The sequence below is a fragment of the Mustelus asterias genome, chromosome 10 (assembly GCF_964213995.1).
Source record: "Mustelus asterias chromosome 10, sMusAst1.hap1.1, whole genome shotgun sequence".
In the NCBI taxonomy this organism is placed as follows: Eukaryota; Metazoa; Chordata; class Chondrichthyes; order Carcharhiniformes; family Triakidae; genus Mustelus; species Mustelus asterias.
The window spans coordinates 114,901,452-114,926,521 of record NC_135810.1 but is presented as its reverse complement, the minus strand read 5'-3'; the positions used below and the strand labels follow the sequence as shown (position 1 = coordinate 114,926,521).

Below are 25,070 nucleotides of genomic sequence, written 5' to 3'. Positions count from 1 at the left end.
CCATAGAGTTCCAGGATGCGCTGGTTAGAGGGATTAGCAGGGTAAATTTGCCGGGTTATGGGGATAGGGCTCAAGTGGGACTGTTGCTGGTGCAGGCTTGATGGGCCGAATAGCTTCCAACTGTAGGGATTCTAATGATTCTAATGGGACTTGAACCCACAATCAACTCAGAGAGGAGACGAGACATGGTTCGGAACCAACAGGCAAGTACAGCAAGTTCATACTGAGGCATTAGTTTGTGGACAAATCTTCTAAGCAAGGATTGCAACCTCCAAACAAGACAACACTGGCAGCAAAGTACAGACCTCCATGGACATCAATGGTCACTGCCCGATTTACCATGTTATAACAGCAAGTGCAATTAGCCTGGTTGTTATCCTCATGATAAAATTAAACCCTGTACTTTAAAGAGTGCTTTGGATCATCCAGATTAGAGTCATCCCTTCATGTCATGCCCTTGTAACAGTGCTAAAGTCCAGATGTACGAGACTGAATGAGTTGGGAATTAGACCTACCATCAAAACTACCATTCTCTGTGGCAAACTGCAGCAACTGATTGTAGGTTTCAATGGAAGGCCTGTATACGAACACCCCAGTATTAAAGCAGTCTGGCCAGCCGGGATCTGGGGCAGCAGACAACTCTTCTCTGTCAAAGAGGTCATCAATGTTATTACATACCTGTAAAGTGACATTAAAAAGAGAGAGAGTGAGTGAGGGGCTTGGAGGTAAAGATTCCAGTTTAAATGCTTAAAAAATACCCAACTTGTAACCGTACAGTGCCATTCCTCTGATGGTTTAAAAACTTCCCAGTAAAGTACACTAACTTCGCCAGTCCAGAATACTTGGGAATTTGGCATGTTCGCTATGCTACAGACGCACCATAGAAAGCACCCTTTCCAGATGTGTCACAGCTTGGTATGGTTCCTGCTCTGACCAAGACCGCAAGAAACTACAAAGGGTTGTGAATGTAACCCAATCCATCACGCAAACCAGCCTCCCATCCATTGACTCTGTCCACACTTCCCGCTGCCTCGGCAAAGCAGCCAGCATAATTAAAGGACCTCACGCACCCCGGACATTCTCTCTTCCATCTTCTTCGGTCAGGAAAAAGATACAAAAGTCTGAAGTCACGTACCAACCGACTCAAGAACAGCTTCTTCCCTGCTGCTGTCAGGCTTTTGAATGGACCTACCTCACACTAAGTTGATCTTTCTCTACACCCTAGCTATGGCTGTAACACTACATTCTGCATTCTCTCCTATGTACTTTATGAATGGTATGTTTTGTCTGTATAGAGCACAAGAAACAATACTTTTCACTGTATCGCAATACATGTGACAATATGCATGGTTTTGTACGTGAGAGATCATGTCTCACTAACTTAACTGAGTTTTTTCAGGAGGTGACATAAATGATCGACAAGGGAAGGGATGTGGATGTTGTCTACATGGACTTCAGTAAGGCATTTGACAAGGTCCCCCATGGCAGGCTGGCTCAAAAGATTAAATCCCCACGGGATCAGGGGTGAACTAGCTAGATGGATTCAGAACTGGCTTGGCCATAGAAGTGATGTGGAGATGCCGGCAATGGACTGGGGTAAGCACAGTCCGAAGTTTAACAACACCAGGTTAAAGTCCAACAGGTTTATTTGGTAGCAAATGCCACTAGCTTTCAGAGCACTGCCCCTTCGTCAGGTGGAGTGGAGAAATGCTCACAAACAGGGCATACAGAGACACAAACTCAATTTACAGAATAATGATTGGAATGCAGTCTTTACAGATAATCAAGTCTTAAAGGTACAAACAATGTGAGTGGAGAGAGCATTAAGCCCAGGTTAAAGAGATGTGTATTGTCTCCAGACAGGACAGCCATGTCACACTATCTGTAACCCCCACAGCTTGCCTGGACTTGCAGAATGTCACTGGCTATCCTGTCTGGAGACAATACACATCTCTTTAACCTGTGCTTAATGCTCTCTCCACTCACATTGTTTGTACCTTTAAGACTTGATTATCTGTAAAGACTGCATTCCAATCATTATTCTGTAAATTGAGTTTGTGTCTCTGTATGCCCTGGTTGTGAGCATTTCTCCACTTCACCTGACAAAGGGGCAGCGCTCCGAAAGCTAGTGGCATTTGCTACCAAATAAACCTGTTGGGACTTTAAACTGGTGTTGTTAAACTTCTTACTCGGCCATAGAAGACAGAGGGTAGTGGTGGAATGGTGTTTTTCTGAATAGAGGTCTGTAACTAGTGGTGTTCCGCAGGAATCAGTGCTGGGACCTCTGCTGTTTGTGATATATATATAAAAATGACTTGGAAGAAAACGTAGCTGGTCTGATTAGCAAGTTTGCGGATGATACTAAGATTGGCGGAGTTGCGGATAGTGATGAAGATTGGCAGAGAATACAGCAGGATATAGATAGACTGGAAAATTGGGTGGAGAAATGGCAGATGGAATTTAATCCGGACAAATGCGAGGTGATGCATTTTGGTAGATCCAATTCAGGTGGGAGCTATAAAATAAATGGCAGAACCATCAGGAGCATCGACACACAGAGAGATCTGGGAGTACAGGTCAACAGATTCTTAAAAGTGGCAGCACAGGTGGAAAAGGTGGTGAAGAAAGCATATGGCGTGCGTGCCTTCATTGGACAGGGCATCGAGTATAAAAGTTGGCAAATTATGTCACAATTGAGTAAAACGTTGGTTAGGGCACTTTTGGAATACTGTGTCCAATTCTGGTCACCACACCACCAGAAGGATGTGGAGGCTTTGGAGAGAGTGCAGAAAAGGTTTACCAGGATGTTGCCTGGTGTGGAGGGTATTAGCTATGAGGAGAGATTGAATAAATTGGGATTGTTCTCCCTGGGAAGGCAGAGGCTGAGGGGCGACCTGATAGAAGTTTATAAAATTATGAGGGGTGTAGATAGGGTGAACAGTTGGAAGCTTTTTCCCAGGACAGAAATGACAATTACAAGGGGACACAAGTTCAAGATAAGGGGGGAAAGGTTCAGTGGAGATGTGCGGGGAAAGTTTTTTTTTTAAACAGGGAATGGTGGGGGTCTGGAATGCACTGCCAAGTGAGGTGGTTGAGGCAGTTACATTAGCCACATTTAAGACTCATCTTGATAGGCATATGAACAAATGGGGAACAGATAGATAAAAGCGCTTGGTTTAGATAAGTAAACGTTAACAGTACAAGCTTGGAGGGCCAAAAGGCCTGTTCCTGTGCTGTACTGTTCTTTGTTCTTAATAAATCAAATCATTTTGGGATTTTGGAATTTTCTGGATTATAAAATAAACATTAGACTATCTAACCACAAGTGTGAGAACTGGAAAAGACTGCATCAAAGAATGATAACAATATAAAGCAACACTAAAAATCATGTCACTTATCCAAATATTGGATCTTCCATGTTACTGCTCCCAAAGCACCGTTACTTAAATGACCCAAGTCTGCCCAAAAAATATCCGGACAATGGATGTTTCTGAACACGGAAGAGGTTACAGTGTATATGAAACCAATTAAAACTCATCCCTTGAGAGCTTAAGAAAAGTTAGCTGTACATTGGATAAACAGTCAGGTGACACTGCTTCACTGCTGTTTTTCCCAGGATTTTACTACTTAGACCTTCATTCCCGTCAAACTTGCCAAAGCAGACAGTTCCATGTCTACGGTAATATAAATTGATGGCTCCCACATACAGGAAAAAGGGACAGAGCCCGCTACCTCAGGAATCTGTCCCATTGTATCCTGCCAGCATTTTCTACGATTTCTCCCAAGGGACGTGGCCGGGCCTGTGCCTGTTGGCCCAGCATAGCTATTCCAGTGAGATGAGGGGGGGCATTCCGGACACTCCTCCACCTCATCCCAACTTCCTTCAGCGACGCTTGCTTGATGCTTCAGCCAAATCTGGGAGCTATGGTATGTCCATGGGACATGCGCCATGACTGAGATACACCAAAGATATATGGGTGGCACAGCAGCACTGTGCTGTCCCACAGCACCAGGGACCCAGGTTCATTCGGGTCTTGGAGTTTGCACATGGGTTTGCGTGGGTTTCCTCCGGGTGTTCTTGTTCCTCTCCCACAGTCCAAAGATACACAGGTTAGATGGATTGTCCATGGTAAATTACCCCTTGGTTTCCCAGATGTGTAGGTTAGGAGATTAGCGGGGTAAATACGTGGGATTATGGGGATAGGGCCTGGGTGAGATTGTTATTGGTGCAAACTCGATGGGCCAATTGGTCTGTGCACTGCAGAGATTCTATGATTAGACCCAAGTGAGATCCTCGACTCAAATTCTGCAACCTGGGTGGCACAGTGGTTAGCACCACTGCCTCACAGCGCCAGGGACCCGGGTTCGATTCCCGGCTTGGGTCTGTGCGGAGTTTGCACATTCTCCCAGTGTCTGCGTGGGTTTCCTCCGGGTTCTCCAGTTTCCTCCCACATTCTGAAAGACGTGCTGGTTAGGTGTATTGACCCGAACAGGCGCCGGAGTGTGGCGACTAGGGGAACTTCACTGCAGTGTTAATGTAAGCCTTACTTGTGACAATAATAAATAAACTTTACTTTCCAGAACGTTTGCAAAATAACCAGGGCTAAAAATCTCGAGCAGCTGCCAAAGGGCCCTGATCTCAGAGAGCTGCAGCTGTGCTGGAGTCTCAATTCCCCATAGACCTGGCGGATAAATAGATTTCCCCCAGAGCTGCGGCAAGAGTCTAACCTCAAGTGTACGGCACCTGAGGGAATGGGGAAGAGGAAGGAACACAAGAGGATTAATGCTTATCTCAATGATCCACATTGCTCTAAATCTCAGCCTGCTATCACCCAACTACTCACTGCAGTGGTTGGGATGCCACTTCTCATCAACAGTTTTTTATATTCATTCGTGAGACATGGGCGTCGCTGGCTGGCCAGCATTTATTGCCCATCCCTCATTGCCTGAGGGTAGTTGAGAGTCAACCACATTGCTGTGGTTCTGGAGTCACATGTAGGCCAGACCAGGCAAGGACGGCAGATTTCATTCCTTAGAAGGACATTAGTGAACCAGATGGGTTTTTCCGACAATTGACAATGGTTTCATGGTCATCAGTAGATTCTTAATTCCAGACTTTATTTTTAATGGAATTCAAATTCCACCATGGTGGGATTTGAACCCGGGTCCCCAAAACATTCACTGAGTTTCTGGAATAATAGTCTAGCGATGATACCACTAGGACATCACCTCCCCCTAACATTGCCAACATCCTGCATGTAGGCCTTTACCTTTGACCCCCAGCTTTTTAACCCCAACCCCAACAGAGTACACATCGTGCAAATTTGAACTTCTTTTACTCCGTAACCCCCCCCCCCCCCCGCCCCGCCCCCCCCGCCATTAGTTCATCTCTCCCCACGCTGCTTCACTCCGCACAAAGAGAAAGCCGGAACTCACCAAAGTGTCAGCATCCATGAACACACACTTTGAATACTGAATGAGGCACCAGCAGTGAATTTTGGTAAACGTTACACCGAGTTCTGGTCTGGTCAACAGGGCCAGGTGGGCAGAGTCACCGCTGTCCAGGACATCAACTTCGATGGCCTCGTCAAAGAGACATTCAAGGACACGCCTGGAAAAAGTAAAGGGAGTCAGTCGACGTAGGTATTTCAATGGATCAACAGAAGTAAATATTGATTTGGAATTGGGATGGGCAAACGAGAGGGGCAGGTGGGCCGCAAAGATAATAACTTTAAAAGCAGTTTGTTAATATTCAGGTTTGGTAGATTGTTTCGATAGAGTGTTGAGAATGGAGTGCTGCCTTCTTTCATCTCCATGGGAATGTGAGCCCTCCGACTGGGTGGTAGAGAATGTCTGCCCTATCGCAGAGGCCCAGTGATACGGGATTCCTCGTACCAGTAGAATTGCTCTAGTGACCTTGATGCCATTGGAAGCAAGCACTTCAACCTGGGTTGGACCCCCAATCAGAGGTGTGTAATGTGAAGTGTTGTGAATCTATTGTACAAATGTTACTCAGCTGCTGCCAACTCTTGGCAGCTCTGGAGCAGCATCAGGGTCAGCCCGGGGCATCTGTTGCCAGGTCCACTTCAATTTTCTTTTCATGCTTGACATGCTTAAAAATGTGGAGATGCCAGCGTTGGACTGGGTGGGGGAGGGGGGGGCATAGTATGAAATCTCACAACACCAGGTTAAAGTCCAACAGGTTTATTTGGAATCATGAGCTTTCGGAGCGCTGCTCCTTCATCAAGTGATGAAAGTGCTCACCTGATGAAGGAGCAGCGCTCTGAAAGCTCGTGATTCCAAATAAACCCGCTGGACTTTAACCTGGTTTGAGAGACTTCTTACTATGCTTAAAAATGCCCAGTCCGTTCTTCCCCTTCAAGTTTTTCATGATCAGTCTCCACAGTTTCATAGAAGGGATTGGATACCAGAACTACTACTCATCATAACTTTTTTTTAACTATTTGTTCATGGGATGTGGATATCTCTGGCTGGACCATCATTTACTGCCCATCCCTGAGGGTATTTAAGGGTCAACCACATTGCTGTGGCTCTGGAGTCACATGTAGGCCAGACCAGGTAAGATTTCCTTCCCCAAAAGGACATTAGTGAACCAGATGGGTTTTTAAGACAATCAACAAATATTTCATGGTTATCTTTAGACTTTTAATTGTTATTGAACTCATTTTTCACCACAGTGGGATTCGAACCTGGGTCCCCAGAGCATTTCCCTGGGTCTCTGGATTACTCGTCCAGTGACAATACCACTACCCCTCTGCCTCCGCTTGATGAGTCAGAAAGCATGTTGATTCACTGAGAGAATATTTCAGGAAATATAAAGATTAGAACATACAGCCAATGTGAAGACCGAACAATCTGCTCTGGGGTTGCTCCGTCTTTCTTCAAACTGAAGATGGGCCAAATAACCTCTTGTGCCCTCTGAAAATCTGCCTTCGATATTATACTTTTACAAAATCTTCAGCTTCTGCTCATTTTTGAGTTTCACGCGAGAAACTTCAGAGTAGGAGTTGGTGACATCATTGGAACAAGATGATGAACCAAGAATTAATTAAAATCAAGAGCACTCTGTGGTAGCAGAGCATACAAATTATTTTTCAGAAGAGGTCACTGTTCTCCAGTTGTTTTTAGTCATAGTCCATTTTCTAAAGAGAGAGAGTCCCCAACTAATTCCTTCTTGGCTAACCAGATTTAACGTTAAAAAAAACAATTGTGCGCACCCAAGCAAAAGAAACGAGGAACAGTTCAAGGGGGCACTCTGCTGTCAAAAAACAAAGACAAGTTTGACCTGGAAGGAAACAAACCCTCCAACAAGGGCGCTGAACCCAACATTGGTGAAATGATTGAGGAGTGAAAATGGTTCGCATTTTCAAATATTTAAACACTAATGAACGCAGAGCCTTACCTCATATTGATGGAGACCTGCGGCGTAAATAGAGCAACTATCCGTCTGGTGGTCTTGTGACGTCTCAGAGACTGGCAGAGCACCAGGGCACCCCGGCAGTAAACATCATTGGTAGCCAGAGTCACAAATGCCTGGTCTGTTACAACTATAATAGAGACAATTTAAAGACAAAAGTTAAATAACCTTTCCTTCACAAGATGCATCTAATACAAGGTGCTGGTGAGGCCACACCTGGAATACTGGGTACAGTTTTGGTCTCCTTACCTGGGAAAGGATATACTGGCACTGGACGGGGTGTAGAGGAGATTCACGAAGTTGATTCCGGAGTTGAGAGGGTTGGCTTATGAAGAGAGACTGAGTAGACTGGGGCTATACTCATTGGAATTTAGAAGAATGAGGGGAGATCTTATAGAAACATATAAGCTTATGAAGGGAATAGATAAGATAGAAGCAGGGAAGTTGTTTCCACTGGCAGGTGAAACTAGAACTAGGGGACATAGCCTCAAAATAAGGGAAAGCAAATTTAGGACTGAGTTGAGGAGGAACTTCTCCATCCAAAGGGTTGTGAATCTGTGGAATTCCCTGTCCAGTGAAGCAGTTGAGGCTACCTCATTAAATGTTTTTAAGGCAAGGATGGATAAATTTTTGAATAGTAAAGGAATTAAGGGTTATGGTGAGTGGGTGGGTAAGTGGAGCCGAGTCCACGAAAAGATCAGCCATGATCTTATTGAATTGCGGAGCAGGCTCGAGGGGCCAGATGGCCTACTCCTGCTCCTAGTTCTTATGTTCTTAATAACGGTGTCTAGGGTTGGAAATGAGTGGTGAGGGAACAGAAACTCCAACTTCAAGTTCTGATGAAGTGTTGTGTTATCAAACAGAGCGGGAGGTTAACGCAAGAACCCGCTGTCCTTTTTTTCCTCCCAAACATCGACAAAGCTGATGAGCATTTCCAGGATTTTCCACATTTCTTTTCATTTTTAATACAGTTCCACCACTTAGAATCATAGAATCCCTACAGGGCAGAAGGAGGCCATTTGGCCCATTGAGCCTGCAGGACAACAATCCCACCCAGGTCCAATCCTGTAACCCCACATAATTACCCTGCTAATTCCCCTGACACTAAGGGACAATTTAGCATGGCCAATCCATCTAATCGGCGCATCTTTGGACTGAGGGAGGAAACCAGAGCACCCAGAGGAAACCCATAGAGAGAATCACCCAAGGCTGGAATTGAACCCAGGTCCCTGGCGCTGTGACGCAGCAGTGTTAACCACTGTGCCACCACTTACTAACATCTACGATAGAAACTATGCAAAAATTCTGCACACGAACATATGCAACAGGAGAAGTAGACCATTTAGCCTCTCAAGTCTGCTCTGCCATTCAACCAAGATCATGACTGATCTGTTTGTTTGAGTTTGACATTCCCATCCCGATAACCTTGGATTCCCTTGCCCAACAAGAATCTATTCACCTCCGCAATAAAAATATTCAGTGACCCGACCCACCCCCACCCCCCGCCCCCGTCTCCACCACCTTCTGAGACAGAGAGTTCTAAAGTTGCACAAACCTCAGAGTGGAATTCTCCTCATCTCTGTCCTATAAAGTGACCCCTAATTTGAAAACAGTTCCCTTTAGTTCTGGATTCACCCACTGGAGGGAAGATGCTTTTCCATACCCACATTGTCAATTCAAGATCTTATATTCTTCAATCAAGTCACGCCTCACTCTTTGAAACTCCAGCGGCAACAACCCGAGCTGTCCAACATGCCTCGATCAGACAACCTACTCATTCCAGATATCAATCTAGTAAACGTCCTCTGAACCATCGCCAATTTATTTACATCCTTCCTTAAATAAGTAGACCAGTCTCACCAATGCCCTGCACAACAGAAGTGTGATGTGGAGATGCCGGCGTTGGACTGGGGTAAACACAGTAAGAAGTTTAACAACACCAGGTTAAAGTCCAACAGGTTTATTTGGTAGCAAAAGCCACAAAAGCCACGTGTGGCTTTTACTACCAAATAAACCTGTTGGACTTTAACCTGGTGTTGTTAAACTTCTTACAACAGAAGTGTAACATCCTTACAATTGCTCATAAAACAACTCCTCAGATTATGACCAGGTTCTAACACAAATGATTGTGGCTTCTTATCTCATCTTCATCAGACATTTCCACACCAATGTTCTTTTTATTCATTCATTCTACGAGACGTGAGCATCACTGGCTGGGTCAGATTTTATTTCTCATTCCTAACTGCCCTCCCATTTCAGAGGGCATTTAAAAGTCATAGAATTTACAGTACAGAAGGAGGCCATTTGGCCCATCGAGCCTGCGCCAACAACAATCCCACCCAGGTCCTATCCCCATAACCCCACATATTTATCCTCCTAATCCCCCCGACTCTAATGATCAATTTAGCATGGCCGATCAACCGAACCCGCGCATCTTTGAACTGTGGGAGGAAACTGGAGTCAACCACATGATGGGCCGAAGGGCCTCTTTCTCTGCTGTAAGACTCTATGACTCTGGATGTACCTTACACCACATGTACCTTACACTCACCTGATGAAGGAGCGGCGCTCCGAAAGCTCGTGCTACCAAATAAACCTGTTGGACTTTAACCTGGTGTTGTGAGACTTCTTACTGTGCCTACCCTAGTCCAATGCTGGCACCTCCACATCATTACACCACATGGACTCCAGTGGGTCAAGAAGATGTCTCATCATGACCTTCGCAAGAGCAATAAATGCTGTCCTAGCCAGCAACATACATAGCCAGGTGAATGAACAACAGAAAAGGCTGGTTTTCACTTTGAAACAGCCAGATCAGCAGACTCAATGGGCCAAATGGCCTCCTTCTATGGTGCACTAATCTATATCTATGAAACTCATTCCTTTATCCTTTGATTCCTCCATGTATGTATCTAGCTTCCCTGTAAATTCATTGGGCTACTTAATGTTTAAGTTGATTGGCCATGCTAAATTGCCCCTTAGTGTCCCAGGATGTATATGTTAGAGGGATCAGCAGGGTAAATATGTAGGGTTTGGGGATAGGGCCTGGGTAGGATTGTTGTCGGTGCAGACTTGAATGGCCTCCTTCTGCACTGCAGGGTTTCTATGATTTCTATGTTTTGGCATTTGAACACATGCAGATGGCAAACCTGTAAGTGCAACATAACCTCACTGTTGCCCTGACCTGGTCTGGCATATTTGTGACTCCAGATCCACAGCAATGTGGTTGACTCTTTAATGCCCTCATGGATGGGCAACAAATGCTGGCCCAGCCAGCGACACCCACATCCCATGAACGAATGTCCTCGGAAATGGTCATCAATGTGCCATCTGCAGTTCAGGGAAGCAACCTCCCACCATCTTCTCCAGGCAACTAGAGATGGGGAACAAATGTTGGGCTTGGCAAAGAAGCGCTTAACACATTTTAAATCCTGCATTAATGTTGATTAACATTGAGAGCTGCATCAGGAGGTAGAAGCCACTACACACTGCCATAAAAGAGAACGGATAATACAATCGGTTCAGAAGATCACAAACACTTAGCAATTCAATCTCAGTCAAAAATGTTCCTGGGCTGGCTGAAGGTTTTATTCCTTTAAAGTCCAGAGACTTCTTTTAAATTCTGGAGCATTCCGCTGATGCCTTCAAACAGAGGGATTGATGTCCTCAATAACTAAACCCTTGAGTGCAGATTATGTTCGGGTGGAAGGCAGTCAAATTTGAAAGATTAAATTCTCAAATATAAATGCCACAAACTACATTTTAAGTACTTTGGAATGTTTTATTGCAGTAGAACTGTAGATGAAACGAAATGTGATAAAGAACGTTATTACACCATCTTTCATCACCTCACCATATCCCACAATACTTCACAACCCAATAAATTAGCTTATCTCCAAGTGGAGGCAGAGTTATACAGTGCAGAAAAGGTCCTTCAGCCCATTGAGTGTGTACCAACAATGCCTACCACTAAAGGCACACTAACCCTATTTTCCTGCACTTGTCCCATATCCTTGAATTGAAAAATTAAAAAGCTACAAAGGGTCGTGAATGAAGCCCAGTCCATCACGCAAACCAGCCTCCCATCCGTTGACTCTGTCTACATTTCCCACTGCCTCGGCAAAGCAGCTAGCATAATTAAGCACCCCACGCACCCCGGACATTCTCTCTTCCATCGGGAAAAGATACAAAAATCTGACGTCACGTAACAACTGACTCAAGAACAGCTTCTTCCCTGCTGCCATCATAGAACATAGAACATAGAAAGCCACAGCACAAACAGGCCCTTCGGCCCACAGGTTGCGCCGATCACATCCCCACCTCTAGGCCTATCTATAGCCCTCAATCCCATTAAATCCCATGTACTCATCCAGAAGTCTCTTAAAAGACCCCAACGAGTTTGCCTCCACCACCACCGACGTCAGCCGATTCCACTCACCCACCACCCTCTGAGTGAAAAACTTACCCCTGACATCTCCTCTGTACCTACCCCCCAGCACCTTAAACCTGTGTCCTCTCGTAGCAACCATTTCAGCCCTTGGAAATAGCCTCTGAGAGTCTACCCTATCCAGACCTCTCAACATCTTGTAAACCTCTATCAGGTCACCTCTCATCCTTCGTCTCTCCAGGGAGAAGAGACCAAGCTCCCTCAACCTATCCTCATAAGGCATGCCCCCCAATCCAGGCAACATCCTTGTAAATCTCCTCTGCACCCTTTCAATGGCTTCAACATCTTTCCTGTAATGAGGTGACCAGAACTACGCGCAGTACTCCAAGTGGGGTCTAACCAGGGTCCTATAAAGCTGCAGCATTATCTCCCGACTCCTAAACTCAATCCCTCGATTAATGAAGGCCAGTACGCCGTACGCCTTCTTGACCGCATCCTCCACCTGCGAGGCCGATTTAAGAGTCCTATGGACCCGGACCCCAAGGTCCTTCTGATCCTCTACACTGCTAAGAATGGTACCTATCTCGCAATAAGTTGATCTTTCTCTACATCTTAGCTATGACTGTAACACTACATTCTGCACTCTCTCCATTACCTCTGTGAACGGTATGCCTTGTCTGTATAGCGCCCAAGAATCAATATTTTTCACTGTATACTAATACATGGGACAATAATCAAATCAAATTGATTATGATATTTCAAGCTCATCCAAAAAATTTTCAAAGGTTGTAATATTTCCAGCCTCCACGACCTTCCGAGAATGTGCATTCCAGAATCCCACAACCCTCCTGAGTGAAGCCAACTTGCTTACAAGATGTGATTGACAAAGAGCAATGAGATAAATGACCAGGTAAACAGCTTAGTGGTGTTGACCAAGTCATGAGGAAAGCTTTCTTGCTCTTAATACACCCAAGAGGGCAGATAGAAGCTACATAATGTCTCATCCAAATGATGGCACTTCAGATGGTGCAGCTCTTTCACAACACTGCGACAAAGTGTTAGCCTAGATCATATGCACACATCCTGGTATGGATGGATACACATGTTTGAGAGAGAGCAGCTGAAGACCATGCCAATGATGGAGAAGTTACAAGAGATTAGAATCATAGGATTAACAGGTACACGGAAGAATGTGTAATTGAAAGTTTCTTTTGAAAGGGTGGGATAAAAGTGAGGGATTTAAAGAGGATTTTTTCAAGCTTTTGTGTAGTGGGAGATGGTATCAATGGAGCTTGGCAAGGAATAGTCACGTGGTCAAGTGGTGTTGACTGTAAGCGTCCTTGTGAAGAAAGATTGTGCAATCTTACTCCAGTTCAGAGTTGGTCACGGGTCCACTGCACAAAACTATCCTCCACACTCATCACGGTGGCACAGTGGTTAGCACTGCTGCTTCACAGCGTCAGGGACCCAAGTTTGATTCCTGGCTTGGGTCACCGTCTGTGTGAAATTGGCACATTCTCCCCATGTCTGCGTGGGTTTCCTCCGGGTGCTCCGGTTTCCTCCCACAGTCTGAAAGACATGCTGGTTAGGTGCAGTGGCTATGCTAAATTCTCAGACAGCGAGAGACGACTGGGGGATTTTCACAGTAACCTCATTACAGTGTTAGTGTGAGCCTACCTGTGACTAATATATAAACTTTAACCTAAGGCAGTGGCGTAATGGTACTGTCACTGGACTAGTAATCCAGAGACCCAGGGTAATGCTCTGGGGACCTAAATTCAAATCCCATGGCAGATGGTAAAATCTGAATTGAATAGAAATCTGGAATTAAAAGGCTAATGATAACAATGAAAGCATTGTCAATTTTTTTTAAAAACCCTCCTGGTTCACTAGTGTCCTTTGGGGAAGGAAATCTGCCATCCTTACCCGGTCTGGCCTACATGTGACTCCAGAGTCACAGCAATGTGGTTGACTCTTAAATGCCCCTTGAAGAACAATTAGGGATGGGCAATAAATGCTGCCAAGGCAGTGATGCCCAGAAGAAACTTTTTTTAAAATGCTGCATCAGGAAGTGGTCTACTGAGAATCTTTGACACAGAAAAGGTTTTCCAGGATGTTGCCTGGTATGGAGGGCATTAGCTATGAGGAGAGGTTGAAGAAACGTGGTTTGTTCTCACTGGAGCGACGGAGGTTGAGGGGAGACCTGATAGAAGTCTACAAGATTATGAGAGGCATGGACAGAGTGGATAGTCAGAAGCTTTATCCCCCCAGGGTGGAAGAGTCAATTACTAGGGGGCATAGGTTTAAGATGCGAGGGGCAAGGTTTAAAGGAGATGTAGGAGGCAGATTTTTTACACAGAGAGTGGTGGGTGCCTGGAACTCGTTGCCGGGGGAGGTAGTGGAAGCGAATACGGTAGTGACTTTTAAGGGGCGTCTTGACAAGTACATGAATAGGATGGGAATAGAGGGATATGGTCCCCGGAAGGGTAGGGGGTTTTCGTTCAGTCGGGCAGCATGGTTGGTGCAGGCTTGGAGGGCCGAAGGGCCTGTTCCTGTGCTGTAATTTTCTTTGTTCTTTGACATTTGCAGGAATGAGGCCATTCGGCCAATTCATGCAAGCCATCGTTGCTTCTTTATGCTTGCTGGAAGTGACACACAGCTGAGACTTGTTCTCCCGCGAACAAAATAATATGATCAAGAGTTGCACCTTTTTTTTTGGGATTACCCGGGTGCTTCAAAGTCCTCCGTGCAAGACAAAAGGTTTCAGCAACGTCTTTCTTTTCAGCAATGTCCAAATTAAGTCTCTGATCACAGGGTTACAGACTTTAGAATAGAATCCCTACATTGCCGGAGACGGCCATTCAGCCCATCGAGTCTCTACTGACCACAATCCCACCCAGACCCTATCCCCATAACCCCACGTATGTACCCCGCTAATCCCCTTGACACTAGGGTCAATTTTAGCATGGCCAATCAACCTAACCCATACACCTTTGGCGCTTGGGAGGAAACCAGAGCACCCGGAGGAAACCCACGCAGACACAGGGACAATGTGCAAACTCCACACAGACAGTGACCAAGACTGGAATTGAACCCAGGTCCCCTGGTGCTGTGAGGTAGGAGTGCGAACCACCATGTCACTTCCTGCTCCTCATTATTTACTCTCCCCTCACAATGTTGGTCACCTTAACCTGTTTCCTTTACTGCTCTGACGGGGACAATCCGAATTTCACTAGCCTCCCTGTGTAACCGAGTTCAGTCACCCCTGGCAACACTAATAAATCCCCACTGTGCAAGATGTACAAATGTGCCAGTTACAGACTGCTGTTTTTTTTTTTAAAAATCAGTCTGAATAAGTGACGTAGAATCCAGTCAAATCCATGACAGCTAGTATTTCTTGAACATGCTAGAGAAACATCAGAGAGGCTCAGACGCAGTCATCATGTGTGGGACCTTTCCTGCCTGTGTGTGTGTGTGTGTGTGGGTGGATGAGGGGGAAAAAAATCAGCTGTAGGCCTACATCGAAGGGCAGAGCCCAGAGTGTCCCTGACTGTTGCGAGTGGATACAGCTTACATTCAGGAGGCCAAATGTTGTCAAACAGTGCAAGGAACTATAGCAACACCCAGCGCACACGGCAGCCCTAGTTTGGCACAAGTCCAGTTGCTGCTTTGTAGTCATTAATCTGGGGGAAGGGAGGACAGACAGGAAAGGCTGGTTTCCCCCTCGCTGAGTGGTCAATAGGCATCGATTCAACGTGACTAGTAGAAGGATTAGAGGGGGACATGAGGAAAAACATTTTCTCCCAGAGGGTGGTGGACACATGGAATTCACTGCCGGAATCAGTGGTTGACGGTGAAATACTGAACTCATTTAAAAGGCACCTGGATCTGCCTCTGAAGTCCTATGATCACCAAGGTTACAGACCAGGTGCTGGAAAATGCGATTAAAACGAGTGATTAAGTTTCTCGTTTTCTCTCTTTCAGACGGCGCAGACACAATGGGCTGAGTGGTCTATTTCTTCATTGTAACTTTTCTATGGTTGCAGAATCCAGAATCCCGGGCCTTCTTAAAATTAAAAGTTAAAGTTTATTTATTAGTCACAAGTAAGCTTTACATTAACGCAGCAATGAAGTTACTGTGAAATTCCCCTAGTTGCCACATTCCGGCGCTGGTTTGGTTCAATGCACCCTAACCAGCACGTCTTTCAGACTGTGGGAGGAAACCGGAGGAAACCCACGCAGACACGGGGAGAACGTGCAGACTCCGCACAGGCAGTGACCCAAGCCGGGAATTGAACCCGGATCCCTGGCGCTGTGAGGCAGCAGTGCTAACCACTAACCCTTCTTAAACAACTGTTGGAAACAAATCCTTGCTATACATAAAGAGGGGCAATTTTTAGTACTAAAAGAATTGTTGAGGAAATTATTCAGATTGAAGATGATCATTTGCACCAAAGTTTGTGTTTTTGTTTAAAAAAAGTTGAGGAATTAAGTTTTGTCAGAATTTAATCACAATTAATCTATTTCTGAAACGCGTGTTTGTCATTCCCAATGGAATGCCAGGAGGCGTCATCACGCACCTGCATAATAATCCTTTGAAAGTTTATTAAGCTTAAAGTTTATTGGGCACATGAGCGGCGCAGGCTTGGAGGGCCGAAGGGCCTGTTGCTGTGCTGTATTGTTCTTTGTTTGTTCACGCACGGACTAGCAAATGAACTGGTTTAAAACAAGAGAAAGGTAACTAATCTCCCTGTGGAATAGGCAATTAGGTACAGAATGGCTCAACATCAAAAAGGGAATTCTGATTGACTGACTCAGTACTGTACAAAACATCGGCTGGGATTCTCTGAACTCCCCGGAGGCTGGGATTCTCCAGTCTCGCTAGGCGCCAAATCCTCCATTCTCGTCGGCAGCGGGGCAAACAGCATCAGAGAATTCCAGCCATTATTTTAAGCTGTAAAACGCCCCCAAATATTAAAGAGAAGAACATGTGAACAAATTGCCAAGAAACTAAGGACCACGATGGATGGAAAGGAAGCATCGAAAGAAGACTGGTGTCTTCATGCCCACCAGGCAGTCCAAAGCACCAATGAAGCACTTTGGAACTTGTAGGGAATGCATCCGCCAATTTACACAAAGCAAGCTTCTGCATACACACAACAACACGAAGATGACCAGATCATCTGTTCGTCTGATGCAGGTTGAGGGATGCATCTTAGCCAGGACACAGAGAATACCTGCCTCCTCTTCGATACAGTACCACAATCTTTTACATCCTGCCCCAGGGGGCAGACCAGGCCTTAGGTCAGCATGTTATTCGAAAGACAGAGCAGAATTCTCTCAGTACTGCACTGGAGTGCCTGCCTAGATTCTGTACCTGAAGTTAGACTTGAATATTGAACTAGAACCAGAGGGCACAACCTCAGGCTAAAGAGACGATCCTTTAAAACAGAGATGAGGAGGAATTTCTTCAGCCAGAGAGTGGTGAATCTGTGAAACTCTTTGCCGCAGAAGACTGTGGAGGCCAGGTCATTGAGTGTCTTTGAGAGAGAGATAGATAGGTTCTTGATTAATAAGGGGATCAAGGGTTAGGGGGAAAAGGCAGCAGAATGAGGATGAGAAAAATATCAGCCATGATTGAATGGTGGAGCAGACTCGATGGGCCGAGTGGCCTAATTCTGCTCCTATGTCTTATGGGCTTATTGCAGTATTTGAAAAGGTGCCAAAGGTAAATCACAAATCTCACCTATAAACTATTAGACCGGATTGAAAGCTGCAAACAGACTGCGCTGACATAGATCGTATCAAGTTATTGGAAGTTAGCAATTGGGTGTACAAAACTCATGGACAAGAGGGTATTGCAGAGAGCCGTTTCCACAGGTTAACCACCGTATCAAAACCTCCATCTGCTCTTGTTCAAATACAAAACTGGCAGAGGGTGCAATGGTGACCATTACTGATATGCTTGTGAGAATAAGCAAAGGCTGGGAGTCAGGGCAGGACTATGTACATGCACTCTAGATATTCCGTGATTTATCATCATCACTCAATGTGCCAAACAGTGATTGCCCTCTGAAGCAACAAGTGACAGTAATAGTGTCATTTATCAATATTAGTATCATGAGGGTACGGGATCAGAAACCACAAGGAATATTATGAAGCTAGACTATACCCCTAACAATTTTCTATTTCTACATAGTGAGAGGATTTGTTGTTGGACTCCAGGCGCGATTCTCCTGACAAACTGGGAAACTTTCACCAAAACAAACTTTAACAACATGAATTGGCTTAACCTCTAACAACTGAACAATACTTAATCCTAACCTATCACAATCAGTTCCAATCAAGCAATGTGTCCCTTAAAGAGAGGTAGACTCAAACCTCTCTTTATAATTAGTTAGCAAAACACAGGTATATTTGTTTTGACTTAAGTAACCAGGTTTGTAGCATTTAGAAAGCCTTTGAGGAGAAAGAGAGAGGAGGCACACAGACACTGTTTTCTTCTGGCAGCCCAGGTAGTAACTATTTGTATTTTTAAAATGAAAATGAAACTGGGCTTTCCTTCAAGCTAAGCTCTTCCCATTAAGTGACTCTGTTCCTGCCAATCAACCTACTCAAAACTCATATGACTCTGCATACTTAGTCTAAAATTCCAGGAGAACCAAAAGGTCCATTAACTCTGCAAAGTAACATATCCCCAGCTAAAATTATTAGCCTGCATTTTTAGCATCTGCTGTATGTTTACCAGGAAAATCAATTCCTGTAACAAAACTCTTCCTCTTAAAGCAGCCCTACCTTAAACATATCAAAATAGCACAGTATCCATACCAATAATAATAAATATTATAATTCCCAAAACACAAATGTAATCTTTTCACAGAGAAAGTCAAGCAATCATCCTGCAGCTTTGGCCAGCAATGGAACCACTTCTCAGCAGATCCAATAAGTTGGCCTTATCCCGTGATTCAAAACTCTCCTTTTAAAGTCATCTTTCCTTGCAGTGTAATACATCGAACCCTACCTCCAGTGAATAGTTTACTGGATTCGATGCATTGTACAACACTGCATATGCTGCTCAGAAGTGGTTGCATATTAATTGTCTACCAGTTTTAACAGACTGAAGAAACTAAATATTTATCCAACTTCATAAGAGCCATTAACCCCCATTCGACCTCCTCTTTCCAAACCCGTCTTCTCAATATAACATTTAGCCATTACTTCAAGTTGTATTTGGCATCAACCACTCCCTGGAGAAATCCATGCTGTTCCTGACCAAATGGATATATGAAGCCATAAAAATGCCAGATACCAATTAACAAAAAATAACCATAAATACAAATGAACAAAGTTCATAATTCAAAAAGGTACAATGCCTGGTCATATTCCTTTTGGCTGCATGCAGATGGCAGGTGTTCCACAGAAACATATACAGCTTCCAGAAAGAGCAAGTGATTTGTGATCTTTTTTAAAAACTTGTCACATGTATGAACATACAGTGAAAAGTATTTTCTTGCGCGCAATACAGACAAAGCATACCATTCATAGAGAAGGAAACAAGAGGGTGCAAAATGTAGTGTTACAGTCAAAGCTAGGGTGTAGATCAAGAACTTAATATATGGTAGGTCCATTCAAAAGTCTGATGGCAGCAGGGAAGAAGTTGGTGTGTGACCTCAGACATTTGTATCTTTTGCCCGAAAGAAGAAAATGGAAGACAGTATGCCCGGGGTCCTTATTATGCTGGCTGCTTTTCCGAGGCAGTGGGAAGTGCAGACAGTGTCAATCAGGGAAGGGGCTGATCGGGACTGGCCCAGAGATAGAAACATTGAAGATAGGTGCAGGAGGAGGCCATTTGGCCCTTCGAGCCTGCTCCACCATTTCTTATGATCATGGCTGATCATCTAACTCAATAGCCTAATCCTGCTTTTTCCCCCATAACCTTTGATCCCATTCACTGCAAGTGCTATATCCAGCCGCCTCTTGAATACATTCAATGTTTTGGCATCAACTACTTCCTGTGGTAATGAATTCCACAGGCTCACCACTCTTTGGGTGAAGAAATGTCTCCTCACCTCCGTCCTAAATGGTCTACCCCGAATCCTCAGACTGTGATACCTGGGGTGTCTGGAAGGCCAGCGATCAGGGGGTGTGGAGATTGGAGGGGTATCTGTGCCAGCGATCGGGAGGTCAGCAGTGCGGGGATACTGCGCATGCACCGATTTCCCTCTGACAGATTGGCACATGCGCGGTAGCCTGCTCAGAGCTATCCTGCCAGCAGGAATAGGTCCCACTCTCCAGTGCAGAGTGTGTGTGGGAAGATCCATTTTGAAAGTCACACTAAAAACCCAGCAGGGGTTACTCCAGTTTTTATGCAAATTCAGCACTTAGAATTTTTTTGGGAGAATTCAGGCCAACATTCTTGCATCTGACCTGATGAGTGCACGCTGAAAAGGTTTGACAGCAATAGCTCTACTTTTTTCCAAGCAGTATTCATGCTGTACTAACAAGCGACTGCAAAGCTCATACGTTAGTTAGCATCCTAGGAGTGGGGGGAGGGGGTTAACCATTAACCAGAAACAGAACTGGACTAGCCACATAAATACTGTGGTTACAACAGCAGGAGAGACTGTGAATTCTGTGGTGCGTAACTCATGTCCTGGTTCGACAAAACACAGCGCAAGTTAGGAGTGTGATGGAACACTCCCCACTTGCCTGAATGAGTGCAGCTCCAACAACACTCATGAATCCAGACACCATCCAGGACAAAGCAACCCATTTGATTAGCACCCCTTCCAGAAATATTCACTCCCTCCACCACCAATGCACAGTGGCAGCTGTGCGTGCCATCTACAAGATGCACTGCAGGAACTCACCAAGGCTCCTTAGGCAGCACATTCCAAACCCATGATTCTCTCCCCCTCTGCAATACAAGGGCAGCAGATACCTGGGAACATCACCACCTGGAAGTTCCTCACTATCCTGACTTGGAAATATATTGTCACTCCTTCATTGCCGCTGTGTCAAAATCCTAGAACTCTCTTCTCAAGACCACTGTGGGTGTACCTACAGTTGATGGAGTGCAGCGGTTCAAGAAGGCAACCAGTCACCACCTTCTCAAATGCAGTTAGGGATGGGCAATAAATGCTGGCCTAGCCAGTGACAACCACATCCCACGGATAAATAAAGTTATGCTTTGAGAAATGTCTTTGGATTGACAAATTCGATCCAGCAACACCATCTTTTCGTTTCAAACAAATTGGAATTGCATCGCGATGCACAGAACACAAGCTCTGACGTGAAGAAATCTTCAAATAGAATCCTGAGATCACCAACAACCTGTCCTGGTCCCCCCATGCTGACACTATAGTTAAGAAAGTCCACCAACGCCTCTACGTTCTCTGAAGACTAAGGAAATTTGGCATGTCAGCGACGACTCTCACCAACTTTTACAGATGCACCATAGAAAGCATTCTTTCTGGTTGTATCACAGCTTGGTCTGGCTCCTTGCTCTGCCCAAGACTGCAAGGAACTACAAAAGGTCGTGAATGTCGCCCAATCCATCATACAAACCAGCCTCCCACCCATTGACACTTCCCGCTGTGTCGGCAAAGCAGCCAGCATAATCAAGGACCCCACTCGCCCCGGACATTCTCTCTTCCACCTTCTTCTGTCGGGAAAAAGATGCAAAAGTCTGAAGTCACGTACCAACCGACTCAAGAACAGCTTCTTCCCTGCTGCCATCAGGCTTTTGAATGGACATTAAGTTGATCTTTCTCTACAAGCTAGCTATGACTGTAACACTACATTCTGCACTCTCTCGTTTCCTTCTCTATGAACGGTATGCTTTGTCTGTATAGCGCGCAAGAAACAATACTTTTCACTGTTTGTTAATACATGTGACAATAATAAATCAAATCAAGAGTGCAGAAGCAGGCCATTCGGCCATTGATTCTGCACTGACTTTTCAATACAGAATCTTACCCAGGCCCCAACTTCATAACCCCACGTATTTGCCCCACTAACTCCTCTAACCTGTACATCGTTGGAGTCTCGTTGGCAGGGCTGGGGCAGGATTTGTCAGCCGCACTCGCCAAGACCGGAATATCCCACTGGAGATCAACGGATCTTTGCATGGTCCGCTCCATAGTATCATTGAAACCCGACAGTGCAGAAAGAGGCCATTTGGCCCATCGAGTCTGCACCAACCACAATCCCACCCAGGACCTATCCCTGTATCCCACATATTTACCTGCTAATCCCTCTAACCTACGCATCCCGGGACACTAGGGCAATTTAGCATGGCCAATCAACCTAACCCTCACATCTTTGGACTGTGGGGAAGGAAACCGGTGCAGACGTGGGGAGAATGTGCAAACTCCACACAGACAGTGACCCAAGCCGGGGAATCGAACCCAGGTCACTGGAGCTGTGAAGCAGCAGTGCTAACCACTGTGCTACCGTGCCACCCCCTGCATGCTATGATTCCCATGGTGAGTGGGACGGGAAAGTTCCGCCCTGGATCTCAGAGCTACATGATGATCCGAGGATGTGGAAAATTTTGTAACTTTGGATTTACTTATCCTGGGAAATTTCAAACCAAGTGTTGCCATTGCCAAGGGCAGCAAACAATCACGCATTCTACATGGCTTGTACAAGACGTAATTCTGTCAATGGCTTACTGAGTAAATTAAGGTTCACACCTCAGCAAAAAAAAAATTAAATTGTCAATATACGACCCAGTGCGGGACGCAGCGCAACTAACTTACCAACATAAAATCTAGGCACAAGGGACAGGAATTTTAAATACCAGGTTAAAAACTCCCATGTCAGATGTGGAAGTGGGTAATCTATTAAAAGAGATTCACACAGGGTCTCTTGTGGATGCAAATATATTGCTAGCTATTTGTACCAAACAGAATGTTGCACAGCTTGTGGGGTGCCTCATTATGCATTAGTGCTGTTGAGCTGCATTTAGAGAGAGAGTTGAGCATGTCTGCGACACTGCAGGGCATCACACCTCCTGCTGTCACCGCTGCTTATCTCAGAGAATGCAGTATCAAGGGCAGACATCTCCCAAGAACAGAGTCTGGGGGGGGGGGGGGTGCAGGAACACTTGCCAATGTTGCTTTCCCAAGCAACAGCTTTCACCAGGTGCACCATAGAAAGCATTCTTTCTGGTTGTATCACAGCTTGGTATGGCTCCTGCTCTGCCCAAAACTGCAAGGAACTAAAAAGGGTCCTGAATGTAGTCCCTCACGCAAACCAGCCTCCCATCATTGATCTGTCTACACTTCCTGCTGCCTCGGCAAAGCAGCCAGCATAATTAAAGAACCCACACTTCCTGGACATTCTCTCTTCCACCTTCTTCCATCTGGAAAAAGATACAAAAGTCTGAGGTCACGTACCAACCGACTCAAGGACAGCTTCTTCCCTGCTGCTGTCAGACTTTTGAATGGACCTACCTCGCATTAAGTTGATCTTTCTCTACACCCTAGCTATGACTGTAACACTGCATTCTGCACTCTCTCCTTTCCTTCTCTATGAACGGTATGCTTCGTCTGTATAGTGCGCAAGAAACAATACTTTTCACTGTATACTAATAATAAATCAAATCAAATCAGTTGGCTTGAAGGCACCTGCGATCCAGCAAAATGGGCAGTGCTGGATTTGAATCCCCAGGAACTCAGCTAATAATCGCTTCTGGTGGGATTATGGGAGGTGAGATGGGAAACGAAAAGATAGAAAAGTAGTGGTTTCAATAATAAATCTGAAATTATGTATCATTGGGAAGTTCCAGATTCCATTCCTGTTTAGCTGCAAGAGGTCAGAGGCGAGGAATTTTGCAGCGAGTAACTCACTGATGCCCAAAAGCCTGTCCACCATCTACAAGGTGCATGTCAGGAGTGTGATGGAATACTCATCACTTGCCTGGATGGGTACAGCTCCAACAACACTCAAGAAGCTCAAACACCATCCAGGGCAAAGCTTGACTGACACCTCATTCACAAATGTTCGCTCCCTCCACCAACAATGCACAGCAGCAAGTTAGCACTGCTGCCTCACAGCGGCAGGGACCCGGGTTCAATTCTGGCCTCGGGTCACTGCCTGTGCGGAGTCTGCACGTTCTCCCTGTGTCTGTGTGGGTTTCCTCCGGGTGCTCCGGTTTCCTCCCACAGTCCGAAAGACCGTAGGTTAGGGTGCATTGGCCATGCTAAATTCTCCCTTAGTGTAACCCGAACAGGCGCCGGAGTGTGGCGACTCGGGGATTTTCACAGTAACTTCATTGCAGTGTTAATGTAAACCTACTTATGACACTAATAAATAAACTTTAAGTTTTAAAACAAGATGCACTGCAGCAACTCACCAAGGCGGTCTTGGTGACACTTTCTAAATCTGCGACCCAGATGCATGGGAACAGTTCCCTTCCAAGCCACTCACCATTCTGACTTGGGAATATATCCCTGACCTTTTATTGTTGTTCAGTCAAAATCCTGGAACTCCCTCCCTGTGTGTGTACCTTCACCACATGGACTGCGGAATTCAATGTGGTTGCTCATCACCACCTTCTCAAGGCCAATAAATATTCATCCAGCCAGCAAGGCTTACATACTCTGAATGAATAATAATTTTTTTTAATGATTAATTTAACTGATAACTTTATCCACTTGGTTATACGCATTCACAAATATTCCTAATTCTACTGGTATCCAGGGACTTCTGTTGATAGTATCTGTGGCTTGGTTTAGGCTTGCTTCTATGAGTGAATAACTGACATAGAATCCCTACAGTGCAGAAGGAGCCATCATCTACAAGGCACAATCAGGAGTGTGATGGAATACTCCCCACTTGCCTGGATGGGTGCAGCTCCAACAACACTCAAGACGGTTGACACCATTCAGGACAAAGAAGCCCGCTTGAATGACACCACATCCACAAACATCCACTCCCTCCACCACCGATGCTCAGTAGCAGCAGTGTGTACTATCTACAAGATGCACTGCAGCAATTCACCAAAGGACCTTCGACAGCACCTCCCAAACCCATGACCACTTCCATCTAGAAGGACAAGGGCAGCAGATACATGGGAACACCACCACCTGCAAGTTCCCCTCCAAGCCACTCACCATCTTGACTTGGAAATATATTGTCGTTGCTTCGCAGTCGCTGGGTCAAAATCCTGGAGATCCCTCCCTAACGGCATTGTGGGTCAACCCACAGCTCCTGGACTGCAGTGATTCAAGAAGGCAG

At 45.4% G+C, this 25,070-nt stretch overlaps 1 protein-coding gene across 9 annotated transcripts in view; it reads right to left on the bottom strand.

Annotated features, from left to right (window-relative positions):
• The window catches only part of gyg2 (glycogenin 2), a 121,529-nt gene that overhangs the window by 69,566 nt on the left and 26,893 nt on the right, over positions 1-25,070 (bottom strand). For all 9 annotated transcript variants that reach the window (XM_078222503.1, XM_078222502.1, XM_078222496.1 and 6 more), the window contains exons 2-4: positions 7,424-7,568; positions 5,437-5,611; positions 516-678 (exon numbers count right to left, since the gene is read on the bottom strand). In XM_078222503.1, the coding sequence (XP_078078629.1) occupies positions 516-678; positions 5,437-5,611; positions 7,424-7,568 (483 nt within the window). The remainder of the gene's footprint in view (positions 1-515; positions 679-5,436; positions 5,612-7,423; positions 7,569-25,070) is intronic.